General features: G+C 43.8%; 1 protein-coding gene across 1 annotated transcript; it reads left to right on the top strand.

The window, feature by feature from the left end:
• Positions 1-205: 205 nt before the first annotated feature.
• CLN5 (CLN5 intracellular trafficking protein) lies at positions 206-14,431 on the top strand. The gene is made up of 4 exons (XM_034758315.1): positions 206-542; positions 4,321-4,486; positions 5,547-5,772; positions 13,237-14,431. Exons 1-4 carry the CDS (start codon positions 430-432, stop codon positions 13,746-13,748), a joined length of 1,017 nt encoding a protein of 338 aa, XP_034614206.1. The 5' UTR covers positions 206-429; the 3' UTR covers positions 13,749-14,431.
• The last annotated feature ends 400 nt before the right edge of the window (positions 14,432-14,831 follow it).

Below are 14,831 nucleotides of genomic sequence, written 5' to 3'. Positions count from 1 at the left end.
GCAAGGTACAGCCATAATACAACCAGACCCCCCCCCCCGGCTGGTGCATCACACCACCAGCCTGGATGCCCAAAGACTGACCAACAAGTTGGCAGGGGCACGGTGCCACTCCCCCCGCCCCCCGCTCTGCTCAGTCTGCTACCTCCCCGCCCAGTCCCCAAACCACAGCCCCGCCCCCCGACTTAGTCAGCCAGCCACGTGGTGGAGACGGGTAGCGGGCGGCAGCCTGAGCCTGGAGGAAGGAAAGGAACCCGAAAAAGAAAGGAAAATCGAGGCAGTGTAATTCCCCCGCCCTTGCCAGGGCTGAGTCACGGAGCCCATGTGACGGGCAGACTCCAGTCAGCTGCTTCATCCCCACCCGGGACAGCTTACTGTGGTCAGGCGTCCGGACCAGCGGCCAGGGGCTGTCGGCGGGGGCTGCGCTGAGGGATGAGGGTCGGTTGCCACCGGGAGCTGCTGTTGCTGCTGCTAGTGGTTGGGATGCCTGCCTCCCTTGCAGGATCCCAGCCCCAGCAACAACGCAAGTGGCCTGTGCCTTACAGGTGAGTTAGTAGCCTGCACAGGAAGCAAGGCTGGCTCACTGTGTGTGTGTGTATATATATCACTCCCACTTTGGGGTTTTAGACACTTAATTCAGAGCCTCTTTCCCTCTCCTCTTTGGGTGAGTGTGTGTAAACCAGAGATCATGTTAAAGCTTCCTTGTTCAGGGGATCACACGGTTAAAAAGGCCTAGGTTGAGTGTCAGCCTGCAGCACTACAGTGACCCCTGGATTTGATTGCAGAAGTGGCTAATCATAGATACACAGCCAGGAGGAGTCTCGGTCCAAGTAGCTCTTTTTGAAATCAAAGGGCTGACTTGTATCAGTAGGGACTATACAAGTGAGTAACATTTTGCAAGTTGCAGTTTTGGTCAAAGCCTTAAAAAACTTAAGAATGGCCATACTGGGTCAGACCAATGGTCCATCTAGCCCAGCATCCTGTCCTCCGACAGTGGCTGGTGTCAGGTGCTTCAGAGGGAATGAGCTAGTTGGGCTAGATCAGGGGTCGGCAACCTCTGGCACGCGGCTCGCCAGGGTAAGCACCCTGGTGGGGCGGGCCAGTTTGTTTGCCTGCCGGTTCGGCCGATCGCGGCTCCCACTGGCCGCGGTTTGCCACTCCAGGCCAATGGGGGTGGCAGGAAGCCGCGGTCAGCACATACCTCGCCCGCGCCGCTTCCCGCAGCCCCCATTGGCCTGGGACGACGAACCACAGCCAGTGGGAGCCGCGATCAGCTGAACCTGCCGATGTGGCAGGTAAACAAACTGGCCCAGCCCGCCAGGGTGCTTACCCTGGCGAGCCGCGTGCCAGAGGTTGCCGACCCCTGGGCTAGATGGACCATTGGTCTGATCCAGTATGGCCATTCTTATGTTTTTCTGTACAGCACATTATAAATCAAGCCATCTCTGAACTGTTTAAGCATAGAAACTGCAACTACTTCCCTTTTTCTGCCTATAAAAGGTAGCTTCTTAAACAAATACAAAAAACCAGGGGCAGTCTCTGAAAACAGGTTTCACAATTCCAGGAAGTCATTGGGCTTCACTGGTTTGAGTTGGCAAAAAGTTTTGTGAAATATTGTGTAACTAATTAAGATGGCTTTTTTGGTTTTTGCTTTCAAAATTCCAGTCCAGATTAGGAAGTTTGTAATGAGTCAAGAGCAAGCCTGAAAATTGCAGAGTGATGAAAGACGTTGAGGTCGCCATTGATTTCTTTTCTACAATGATTTTCCATCTTCTAAGGGTGTTGTTTAAGTGCCCTAAAAATTGGAGCATCTGTGTCAGGACTCCTTGAACCATTTTAGTAATTTTTTTACTAGTTCTAGTACATTATTAAATCTAGTTTGCCAAAGGACTGTTTAAGTGAGACACCTGCTTTTTTCTGATACCTGTTTTAGTTTGGTAGACTCCATCCTCACATTTCATTATTATACATAATGAGATGTTAATAGTGATAATAATAATTAAAGTTTGGGACTTCTTTTTTAAGTCATTCAGAGTAATTCCTTGTTTGTCAGTGGCATCATATCAAATTCTCAGTTTACAAGAGGATAGGTCCTGTATTCTTGACCTGGAATCTGAAAATCAAGCTGTGTTCTTTCTAACTGGTGGATCTTGGCCACAAACAGTAATAAGTGCCATAATTTTATAATTTAATTCTTATTGTAGTAAGCAGGAGGTGCCTGAGGCCTCAGAAAATCAGGTCAAAATATTTTGTAATTGTAACTTAGTTAACGGTCGTTATTGATGCATGAACCGATATAGAATCCTGTTCTATGGTTGTATGGAATTAACAGAAGTTAATTATGCCATAGAATATTTTTCTTTAATTTAAATTAAAATTAAATATTCAGTGTTATAAAGTGAGAAGATAAGATTCTGAATACACGCAGGGAGCTGATCTGTTGAAGGTGATATTTTTGCATAGCCATTTTTTGTTTTTCCTAGGTTGGCCTTTGAGCATCTGCAGCCGTTTTTGGTGAACCAAATATGTTAAATGTTTTCACACACGTGCTCTCTCTCTCTCTAATGCATGTAAGCTAATTAACTTTATTAAAGGTAGATACATAAGATTCCAGTCCTGCAAACACACATGCTTAACTTTAATGCCAGGAGTTGTCTCACTGATTTCATTGTATTAAGCTATATGCAGTCCACAGAACAAATTTTAATCTGGTTGATTTTTTTTTTATTTTAAATTAACAAATACGAAAGCCTCAAAGAAACTCTGCAATCAAAATTACAGTGGAAGAATATTTAGGACTCAATTTTGTATTTCTTTCCCTTCCTCTATAGCTGGAGCTTACTACTGAACACAGATGAAATTCTATGTCTGGTAGGAAGTTTCAATCCTGCTCCATAGCCTGTACATTTAATAAACAAATGGAATTGTGCATGTGATTGTAGGAGGATTTTGGGAGAAGGGATAGTAATACAAGTAGAAGTTTTGTCTGGCTTATGTGGGGAAGGACTTGCAGGAGGGGGTAGAGAGGGTTGTTAACTGTTACATCTAGTGAGTGTATGGGGGATGGACGTGGCAGTGTGTTCCTAGTATCAAAGACTGATTACTGAATGCTAGAAAGGAAACAAAACACATAGTAACTGAGGGATTGTTCCTCCATCCACTGAAGTCAGTGGGGGTTTGCCGTTGACTTCAGTGGGCGCAGAATTAGGCCCTATAATTTCAAACTTGTTGAAACAAAACCAACCCTTATAAAGCATATAGAGGCCTGATCATCTCATATCTTTATTGAAATAAGCATATTTAATATCTTGCTCTTGTAAGAGGGGGGAGAATATTTAAGTTGTGTGTTTGGATGCTGTTTATAATTTAATGTGAGGAGGAACAGGACCTAAGTGAAATATAGTGAATGAGTTAGAGTAGAATTTGAAGGTCGTTGGAGAACTTTTGCAGTGGAGAAATCATGGTTTTATGTTCTATATTGATAGTACTGTACATGTAGAGTCTGTTTTTTCAGTTATTTTGAAAACAAGGTATGATTACCTAGAATGAGGTTTAATGGGAGAGCTGAAAATCTCTGGAAGAAATGTGTGGATTTCAGATTCTTAGGCCTTCTTTATATGTGGGAAATTGACTGGCATCATTATTCCAGAATAGCTGTTGTGGTATAATTTAGCTGTTCCAAAATAACTCCCTTTTATCGACACTCTGCTTCAGAATAAAAGTGATCTAATTTCTGAATAATTACTCCACTTTGTGAGGAGAGTAATTATTTTGGAGTAAAGTCACTTTTATTCCAGAATAGTGTCTAAAGGGGTGCTATTCTGGAATACTTATTGCTGAATGGTTATTCCAGAATAGCTATTTCCTATGTAGAAAAGCCCTTGCGACCAAATTTTGAAACAGATTTTAAACCAACCTCTAATCTTGTGACCACAGTGAAGTGTGTGCAAGTTACTTGGGAGTGCAAGTACATTACAGTGCAATTAACATTGTTTCCCACATTAGACATCTAAATGTTATTATTTGCACTCACATATTGAAGATGCAATTTTAAGCCTCAGTCCTACAAACATGCACCTGAGTAATCCCATTAACTCATTTGTGTACGTGTTTTCAGGGTTGGGGTCTTATGACTTTTAAAGGTGCTGCACACCCATAGCTCCCATTGACTTGAAGGGGAGCTCTAGGTATTCAGAACTTCTAAAAATCAGGCCATTAGAGGCTGTTTTGGAAAGTGGCTCTTAAAATAAGTGTCTTTGTGGCATCCTACCTTTCCTCCGAAGCTACACAGAAAGTTTTCCATGCTTTTGTTTTTAAACGTAGGCGTTTTGATTACCGTCCGAAAACAGATCCCTATTGTCAAGCTCGTTACACTTTCTGTCCTACTGGCTGTCCCATTCCAGCAATGAAGGATGAGGATGTCATTGAAGTCTATCGATTACAAGCTCCAGTGTGGGAATTCAAATATGGGGATCTGCTTGGACATTTGGTAAGGTGATGTTTTCATTTAACAAAAATGTATTAGTTTCAAATCAGTTAAATTTAGCAGCAAATGTCAACAGTAGGACTTCATTCATTATAATATTTAAGCATAGTTGTGTGGAATATTGGAGGCTATGGGCTAGAAAACTGCTAACCTTGAAACAAGAGTTATGGGAATAATTCAAGACAGATTAGGAAAAGAACATGATGTGGTATTTTTGCCCTTACATACCAAGGATTGGAAATGTATTGTGTGTACGTTAACTTGTATTTATTTGCATTTTTGCATTGACTTTAACATCACTTACAAAGAACACTTTGAATTGGTCCTTTATGACAAAATATCTGGCTAGTGTGTAGGAAAGATCTTGTTAATCTTATACATCTACAGCTTTGTTTTTTAAAATGAAGAAGTAAGATCTCACAGTAAACAAAGTCTGATTTGAATTAAATTTTGTATGAACATGGATATCTGTCTGATCTGAAAAACAAGCTGCCCTGTGGATCACTCACTGACAGTGTTGCCAACTCTTTCGACTTCTATTACAAGTCTCACAATATATGGTGTTTCTCTTAAAGCCTCAGCTCCTGGAATCATGTGAATGCAACAGAATCTCAGCTGCTTTTTTTTAAAGTAAATATCTAGCCGTCATGGTTGCAGAGGGAAGCTTAAATGTGTGCACCCTAGAGCAGTGGTTCTCAAACTAGGTCCGCCGCTTGTTCAGGGAAACCCCCTGGCGGGACGGGCCGGTTTGTTTACCTGTCGCGTCCGCAGGTTTGGCTGATTGCGGCTCCCGTTTGCCGCTGCAGGAAGCGGCGTGGGCCGAGGGATGTGCTGGCCACCCTTCCTGCAGCCCCCATTGGCCTGGAGTGACGAACCGCGGCCAGTGGGAGCCGTGATCGGCCAAACCTGCGGACACGGCAGGTAAACAAACCGGCCCGGCCCGCCAGGGGCTTTCCCGTTTTACAGAACCCTATTTTCTAAACTACTGTACAATAGGTAAGTAATGCAAAGTGAAGTTGGCCCTACAAAACTGTTTTTCTTTGTGTTCATGACCTTTCCTCAGAATATTATGCATGATGCTGTTGGCTTCAAGAGCTCTCTAACTGGCAAAAACTACACAATGGAATGGTATGAACTCTTCCAGCTTGGGAATTGCACATTTCCACATCTCCGGCCTGACATGGATGCACCATTCTGGTGTAATCAGGGAGCTGCATGCTTTTATGAAGGAATAGATGATGTACACTGGAAGGAAAATGGGACCTTGGTTCTGGTGACCACTATATCAGGTAGATTTCAGAATCCTGTGGTGAGACTAATACCATAATGTACTAAGACAGGATCACATTCATGTCAGACAGTATCTTTCCGCTTACTTTTTGTGAGTCATTTGCAATGCAGAGTGATTAAAGCTGTTAATTTGAAATTGAAATATTACTCTTCTAATTTTCTTAATATAGGAAGTGATATGGTAATACTGTCCTTTGAACAAGCCATGCTAAAAAGATGCTGTTAAGTGAGAATTGCTTGGTATGTCACATGAGCACCTCTGCAAGAATAGTGGAGTGTAAAAATAGCCTCTTTTTATGCACTTGCGCTGGAACACAACCTCCTGCTGTGAAGTGACAGATGAATTTTTAAATGGAAAAAATTGAGAGAATTGTGTTGTGCTCTTGAACTGATAAGTAGGACATAACAGGAAATGCTCTCAAGAACAGCTACAGTCACTCATCTTTTTTTTTTTTTCCAACTGTTTTATCATAAAACTGCAAATAATCCCATTAGCAGTAATAGGCCTATCTATCACATATTGCAGGACAAGTGGTGTATTTATTATACTTAGTCTTTTTGTATAGCTCACCAAAATAGCTTCTTGGTTCAATCTACCCCATTATGGGCTCATCACAGCTCCTCAATGTGAAACTGAAATGCTAGAATAAATACTGAACAAATTGCATGCAAAGCTCATACAAGAATCTGCTGCCTTTTAAATAACATGTATAGAAGTATTCAGTATGTTCATCTAGCCTGCTAAGGCTCTGGCACACTCTACAGGCTGCTTTCCTTTCTAAGCAGCGAAAATCAGATTAAAACTACAGACCTATGTGTTTAAAATGCTAATGTGATGTGTTATTCTACCTAAGTTCCCTTCCATTTTCATCAGTTTGGCACCTCAACCTTTGAGTCTGCAGATTCCATCTGACTGATGCTGCTAAGAAATAAAAAGCAGCCCATATAACGTGACAGAGCCGTAACTTATTAAATACGTGGGCCTCCTCCATATTGATCAGACGTCCACACCAGTTCTTTCAGATCTGTTGGTAGCCTCTGGTACTGTTGATCATAATGTATTTTTGACCTTTCCTGTGGGTCCTAGCAGGAGTGGTTAGAATATTACTTGTGAGGTACTTTCCTCTTGGGGAGATGCTATAGTGTAGTTTTGGCAGGTTGCTCATTTTCCCAAGGGACTTTTGTGAAGTGTAATCCTTGACTCCATTCCATTTTCCCTGTTCTCTGGCACATATGTGAATCTGCTTGGGGAGAAAGTCAGATGGTTTGGGTTGTACTGCTGCAGCATGTTGATGACACTCATACATCTTTGACCTGAATCTCTCTTACCCTGTGTCTTGTATAATCATATGTACATGTGCAAATTGGGTGTAGATAGGAATTGCCAGACAGGATCAGGTCCATGGTCTATCTACTCCAATTTCCTATCTCTGACAATGGTCAGCAACAGGTGCTTCAGAAGCAGGTGCAAAAAACCTACAGTAGGGAGATGTGGGATAATCTGCCCCTCCTCCCCCGCCCATTGATGGCCTCTTACTTCCTAATTCAGGGATTGGCAACCTTTGGCACGTGGCTCGCCAGGGTAAGCACCCTCGTGGGCCGGGCCAGTTTGTTTACCTGCCGCGTTCACTGGTTCAGCCGATTGTGGCTCCCACTGGCCACGGTTCGCCGTCCCAGGCCAATGGGGGCTGCAGGAAGCTGCGCGGGCCGAGGGATATATTCCTTCTGAGACTCTGCTATTGTTTCCTTATGCCATATCTAAAGATTTAACTGCCTTTACTTTTGACTTTAGGGCATTTTTGACTAGTCTCCTCCTTTTTATTGAAATATTCCTTTCTAAAGTGTAGTGTAATTATGTTGGGTTTTGGTACCTGACTTCCCCATTGGATGTTGAATCTAATTGTATTGTGATCATTACTACTTAGTGCAGGGGAGGGCAAACTATGGCCCGCGGTCCGGATCCAGCCCATCAGGGCTTTCAATCCATCCTGCGGGACTGCCAGCCCCGTGGCGCAGCAAGGCTAAGCCAGGCTCCCTGCCTGCCCTGGCTCTGTGCCGCTCCCGGAAGCGGCCGACACCACGTCCCTGTGGTCCCTGGAGGAGGGGGGGCCGAGGGCTCTGCGCAGGCACTGCCCCCCGCAGCTCCCATTGGCCGGGAACGGGGAACAGTGGCCAATGGGAGCTTCGGGGGTGGTACCTGCAGGCGAGGGCAGCGTGCAGTTAAGCCCCACCCCCAGGAGCCACTTCCGGGAGTGATGCGGGGTCAGAGCAGGCAGGGAGCCTGTCTTAGCCCCGCTGTGCGCCGCTGCCACCCCGGAGTCGCTCAAGGTAAGCGGTACTGGGCTGGAACCTGCACCCCAAACCCCTCCTGCACCCCAACCCCCTGCCTTGAGCCCCGTCCTGCACCCCAGATGCTACCGGTGTGGTGCTCTGCTTTCTCCTGTTGATATCACTCGGCTGCGTGCGTGTGTTCCCTCTGTGTGCTGCCCCAGCTCTGTGCAGATAGCTGACCCAGCAGAGCCGAAGAGAACCCCCAATAACCACAGAGTCTAGTAAGATGCAAAGCCACGTCGAGTAGGTTTATTGCGATCTCGGACACAATGGCAGTTCCCTGTAGATTACTTAGTCTACCGGGCATACTACGAGAAAGTGCCTCTTGGCAAGGACCCAGCTCAGTGGCGGGACTTTCCACTGCCCCCGTGGCTGGACAAAGACACCACCCCAGGGATACATTCTTATACACAGGTATAAACAGGTTACACATCACTCCTGACGTATTGAGGTGCAACCCCTCTACGTAGCAAGGTACAACCCCTCTACTTAGTAAGGTGCCGCCTCTCACTTCGTACATGTTGGTTCAATCAAAACAACTCTATCCATCATTTTACCCTTTTGCCCCTGTCATTGGGATGGGTTGGCTTGTTCCTTGAGTGTGGAATGTACAAGTATGCGAATGTTCTGATATCTGGTGTTCAGTACCTTTTAGGTCTGTCTCTTTTTGCAGCATCATCCCTTTCCTTGCCAGCTTCTGTGAGCAGGGCCTGCCTCTGGCTCACGGCTTAACTTTGCTTTATGTTAGCAAAGTCATGACCATTACTTTAGTTCAGGCCTTAGGCCTCACACCGGGCCTCTGATACCAAGGTTTATATCTCAGGGCCTCCTCTTACTACAACCTGTCCTGAGTCCCCTGCCACACCCCTCCTGTACCACAACCCCCTACCCTGAGTCCCATTCCCCCCAACTCCCCCCCGCACCATATGCAGAACATTGCAGAATTTTAATTTTTTGGTGCAGAATTCCCTCAAGAGTACCAGGGTTCTGTGTGGCACAATCTGGGTGCAGGCAGCTCGGTGCGGGGTTCTGGATGCAGGTGGAATGGGACTCTGTAGGGGAGTCCAGGTGAAGGTGATTAGGGCTCAGTGTGTGTGTGGGGGGGAAGAGAGTGGCGCTTAGTGTGGGGGGGGTCAGGGTGCAGCTGTTCAGTGGGATGACCTGGACCCCCGCACCCAGACACACACACACCCAGAGCTTCCTGCAGCCAGGGGAAGTTTCTGGGGTTTGATCTGACCTAGACCCGGCTGCTCCGTGCAGGGAAGGGGGAACTGCATCTCCGTCCTTCCCCCACCTCCTCCCCCAGTTGAGACTAATGTCCCTGGGCGGCCAGGACATCCCAGATCCCCCCTTCTCCCAGTGACAGATCAGAGGCATCTGAGCTTCCAGGGAGGGATGAGTGAGTACTGGTGCAGCTTCTTTTTGCTTCCCCACAGAAACTATTTTCTGCAAGGAAGCAAAGAGAATCTGTGTGTGTGTGTGTGTGTGTGTGTGTGTGGATTTTTCTGCTGCGCCGCAGTTGTGCAGAACTTCCCCAGGACTATCAGTTCTTTCAACGTTTCTTCACAGATCAGGTTTTCTAAACCTTTTATCGTTTTCGTTGCTCTCTTTGGATTTTCTTCAATTTGTACATATCTATCTAAAGTGTGCTGCGCAAAACTGGAAGCAGTACTCCAGCTGAGGCCCCACCAGAGCTGAGTAGAATGGAACAATTACCTTCCAGGTCTTGTATATGACACCTTGTTAATATGTCCCAAAATTACATAATCTTTTTTTTGCAATTGTCCCATTGTTGATTTATATTCAGTTGTGATATAGTATAATCTCCAGCTCCTTGTCTGCCGTGTTATTGCCTACCCAGTTATTCCTCATTTTTGTATTTGTGAATTTGAATTGTGAAGTTTAGTACTTTGCACTTGTTTTTTTAGATAATTCCATCTTATTGATTTCAGACCAATTCTGCAATCTATCAGTATCATTTTTGAATTCTAATCCAGTCCTCCAAAATATTTACAACCCTTCCCCCTTGGTGCCAGCCACAAATTTTATAAGCATAATCTCCACTCCATCATCCAAATCATTAATGAAAATATTGAATAGTGTCAGACCCAGGACAGACCTCTGTAGGACCTTCTTGTAGGTTTTGGTCTTGATGACCTTGGGGCCCAATCCTGCAAAAACTAAGCAAATCAGCACTACCAAGAGTCTGCAGTTTTGGGCTCCTAACACCACAGAATTTCTTGTGCAATTGTGGCTTTCTGGTATTTTCACTGTGATAGGAGAATGCTCTGGAAATCACTTTCTTCCTTGCTCTGACGACAGTGTGTGTTGACCTTCAGAAAATACTGCATGGCACTTTTACTCCCTGAGACCTTAACTTAGTAAGAAACGTGTGTGGGTTGAATTTCTTCAGAGGGTAGGTTTGAACGTTTTTTGAGTAGCTTGTGCCAGTTTTGGTGATTTTACATTTTGTAATATTTGAAAATAATTTTAAAGGGGCACAGAGTTGTTAGTAAGGACATGTGTTTTGAAACATTAAAAAAGTAAAGAAGATAATTTTATAATTTCAATTGCATGCCCAGTTCGTGCATAATCTTTTAATAAGTTGTTTGTTGCAGCCAGTGTTTTTTATTTAACGATAAAAATCCCAGTCTTGTGTAGAGAAGGAAACGCTATCCCACGATATATACTGCAGTACACTCCAAGAATATGAAGTGTAATTAAAATTCCTCTCTGTGCAGCATACAATGGCAGGGTGGTTGTTAATACAGGATTTATGACTTGCTGTATTATGAACCTGAACATAGGCAGTTCCAAAAATTCAACCAACAGTGATAAAAGAATAGGATTGTTTTTGTTGTTTTTAATTGCAGCTATGGAGCCCCAGTTATGCCCCAGGAGGACCCCATTGCTATAGGTGCTGTACAGACACAGTACAAAAAGACAGTTCCTGCCCCAAAGAGCTTCCAATCTAAGTACAAACAGGAGAAAACAGGTGGATACAGACAGATGGGAGTACAAGGAAACAATGAGACAATATTGGTCAGTATGATAGGCAGTGGTCTCAGCAAACTGTTGTCAAGTTTGGGGCAAAGGTGCTTTTTTAAAGGAAGGATTTGAAGGAGAACAATGAAGTGGCTTTTTGGGTGTGTATGGGGAGCCCCTCTGAAACAGTGAGGGGCAGCATGGGAGAAAGCACAGGTGCTTATTTGAAAATTTAACAAGTAAGTGATGGATGCTGGCATCGTGGGCCAATTAGAGACTAGTGAATGACAGATGGCTAGGTAGAGTAGGGATAGACAGTTCAAGGCTTTACAAGTGAAAATCAGCAGCTTATATTTGATGCAATAGAGAAAGGGGATGCAGTGGAGGGATGGAAGAGAGAGGTGATGTCATCAAGGAACAGGCTAGGAAAAGGATCTTTTGAATAGATATGAGAAAGGCAAGACTGCAGCGGCAGCCGATTTAGCACAGTAGTGAAGACAAGCCCTTAGAGTTGTGTAAGGCATGTGACTTGGCACCATGTGACATTTTGATTAAAAACTAGAATGATATAAAATTAATGGGGCACACGTTAAATTGATTAGAAATTGTCTAGTTGATAGGTCTCAAAATATAATTATAAGCAGGAAATCATCATTGAGTGGGTCTGTTTCCAATTGGATACCACAGGGATAGGTTCATGGCCCTACACTATTTAATATTTTTATCAGTTACCTGGAAGAAAACATAAAATCATCACTGATAAAGTTTGTAGATGACACAAAAATAGCGGGAGTGATAAATAATGAAGACAGGTCACTGATTCAGACTGATCTGAATTGCTTAGTAAGGTGCGTGCAAGCAAATAATGTGTGTTTTAATATGGCTAAATGTAAATGTATACATCTAGGAACAAAGAATGGAGGCCGTACTTACATGATGAGGGAAGCGGTGACACTGGAAAAGATTTGGGGTCATGGTGGATAAACAGCTGAATGTGAGCTCCCCGTGTGATGCTGTGACCAAAAGAGCTAATGCAATCCTAAGATGAATAAATAGTGGAACCACTATTTTTATAACCCTATATTTTATCTCTGTCTATATCCCTGTATTCTATCTCTGTATTTGGCACTGGTCTGATCACTACTGGAATACTGTGTCCAGTTCTGGCACCCACAATTCAAGAAGGATGTCGACAAATTGGAGAGTTCAGAGAAGAGCCATGAGAATGATTAAAGGATTAGAAAACCTGCCTGATAGTAATAGACTCAAAAAGGTCAATCTATTTAGCTTAACAAAGAGAAAGTTAAGGGATGACAGGGGGAATAAATGTTTAATAACAGGCTCTTCAGTCTAGCAGAGAGAGGTGTAACATAATCCAATGGTTGGAAGTTTAAGTTAGACAATTTCAGACTGGAAATAAGGTGTAAATTTTTAACAGTGATGGTAATTAATAAGGCTAAGATTTTGTTATGAATATTTTTAGTAAAACTCACAGACAGGTCAGGGGCAATGAAGAAAAATTCACAGAAGCCCATGATCTGTCCCCTGACTGTTACTAAAAATATCCATGATAAAATGGGAAGGGGCTGGGCAGCTGTAGGGTGGCTAGGAGCTCTGGGACCCCACCACCCGTGGGGCAGAGAGCTGCAGGGTCCCCCTGTCCCCTCCCCAGCAGCGGGAAGCTGCGGGGTGCCCCCGCTGCCCATGGCGGCTCAGAGCTTGGGGACCCACTGCCTCAGGTGGTGAGAGTACCTCACAGCTCCCTGCCGCTGCGGGAGGCAGCAGGACCTTGCAGCTCCCAGACGTCAGGGCTGAAGTCATAGAGGTCTTTGGAAGTCAAGGATTCCATGACTTCTACAACCTCCATGACAAAATCATAGCTTTAGTAATTAACCATTGGAACAATTTACCAAGGGTTGTGGTGGATTCTCCAGCACTGGCCATTTTTAAATGACGTTTGGATGTTTTTCTAAAAGGCATGCTCATCGTGAATTATTTTGGGAAAGTTCTGTGGCCTGTGTTATACACGAGGTCAAACTAGATGATCACAAGGGTCCCTTCTAGCCTTGTAATCTATGAATTGTATGGATTTGCCAGTATTGTTTTCCATAATGCTTATGGACATATCCTATTTCTATTTTTTACAGGAACAATGTTTAACCAAATGGCAAAATGGGTACAATATGACAACGAAACTGGGATATACTATGAAACCTGGACAGTTCGAGCAAGTCCTGACAAGCATGCGGTAGTGTGGTTTGAATCTTATGAATGCTCGAAATTTATATTAAGAACATATCAGAAGTTGGCCGATTTAGGGGCTGTATTTAATAAGATACAAACAAATTATACCAGCATTACTTTGTTTACCGGAGAACCCATTTATTTGGGGAATGAAACATCTATTTTTGGACCTCTAGGAAACAAGACAGTGGCTGCAGCCATAAGAGATTTCTACTATCCATTCAAATCTCATCAGTCTATTGAAGAGTTCTTCTTAAATGTCTTAAAAATAGTAGATCAGGTTGTCTTAAACCACCAGTTTTACCTCTTTTACAACTTAGACTACTGGCTTTTACCTATAAAGTTTCCTTACATCAAAATAACTTATGAAGAGATCCCTTTACCTAATGAAGACAATACATGGGTTGGTTTGTAATTATTTCATTAGGTGTAGGTTCTGTGGATATTCATTGACTGTTCTGCCCTGCCTTGGGTGAAGAAAGAGTCCCCTTTCTTGCTAGCTGCATTACAGCCCCAGAATTCTCAAGGGGTTTGGACCTGTCATTGGCCACATGGTTGCAAGTCATCTGCTTCTTCTTAAAGAGGGGAGTCTACAGGAGCTGGTTACCAGCAGACACAGTGGCTTGCTAGCTTGACTCCATCAAAAATGTACCTTCTACCCATTGGAACACTGTACATTTCATATTTGATGGAACTGGGACCAGTTGTCCTGGAACATGATGAAGTCAGCAGACATGGAAATGGGTTGAGAGTTGTTGGTAGATTACAGCTGTCATGCTGATGACTCCTTTGTTAGAAGGTGGTGGCGGTGGTGTTGTTTATTTTTGTTTTGCTTTTGGACAGCCTGACACCTTACCAGAATTACTAAACAAAGCACAGATAAGGCTGGCTCCCCTCAGATCCAACTTAAGTCTCTTACACAAATTAAAGAAGGATTGGAACTGACTAGCCAACACAAATCATGCTAGGGCCCATAGTCAACATGGTTTCTGTAAAGGGAAATCGTGTCTTACTAATCTATTAGAGTTCTTTGAAGGGATCAACAAACATGTGGACAAGGGGGATCCACTGGACAGAGTGTACTTAGATTTCCAGAAAGCCTTTGACAAGGTCCCTCACCAAAGGCTCTTATGTAAATTAAGCTGTCATGGGATAAAAGGGAAGGTCCTTTCATGGATTAAGAACTGGTTAAAAGACAGGAAACAAAGGGTAGGAATTAATGGTAAATTCTCAGAATGGAGAGGGGTAACTAGTGGTGATCCCCAAGGGTCAGTCCTTGGACCAAACCTATTCAACTTATTGATAAATGATCTGGAGAAAGGGGGTAAACAGTGAGGTGGCAAAGTTTGCAGATGAGATGAAACTGCTCAAGATAGTTAAGACCAAAGCAGACTGTGACGAACTTCGAAAAGATCTCACAAAACTAAGTGATTGGGCAACAAAATGACAAATGAAATTTAATGTAGATAAATGTAAAGTAATGCACATTGGAAAAAAT

Source organism: Trachemys scripta, chromosome 1 (genome assembly GCF_013100865.1).
Source record: "Trachemys scripta elegans isolate TJP31775 chromosome 1, CAS_Tse_1.0, whole genome shotgun sequence".
In the NCBI taxonomy this organism is placed as follows: domain Eukaryota; kingdom Metazoa; phylum Chordata; order Testudines; family Emydidae; genus Trachemys; species Trachemys scripta.
This window is presented reverse-complemented; position numbering and strand designations above follow the sequence as displayed.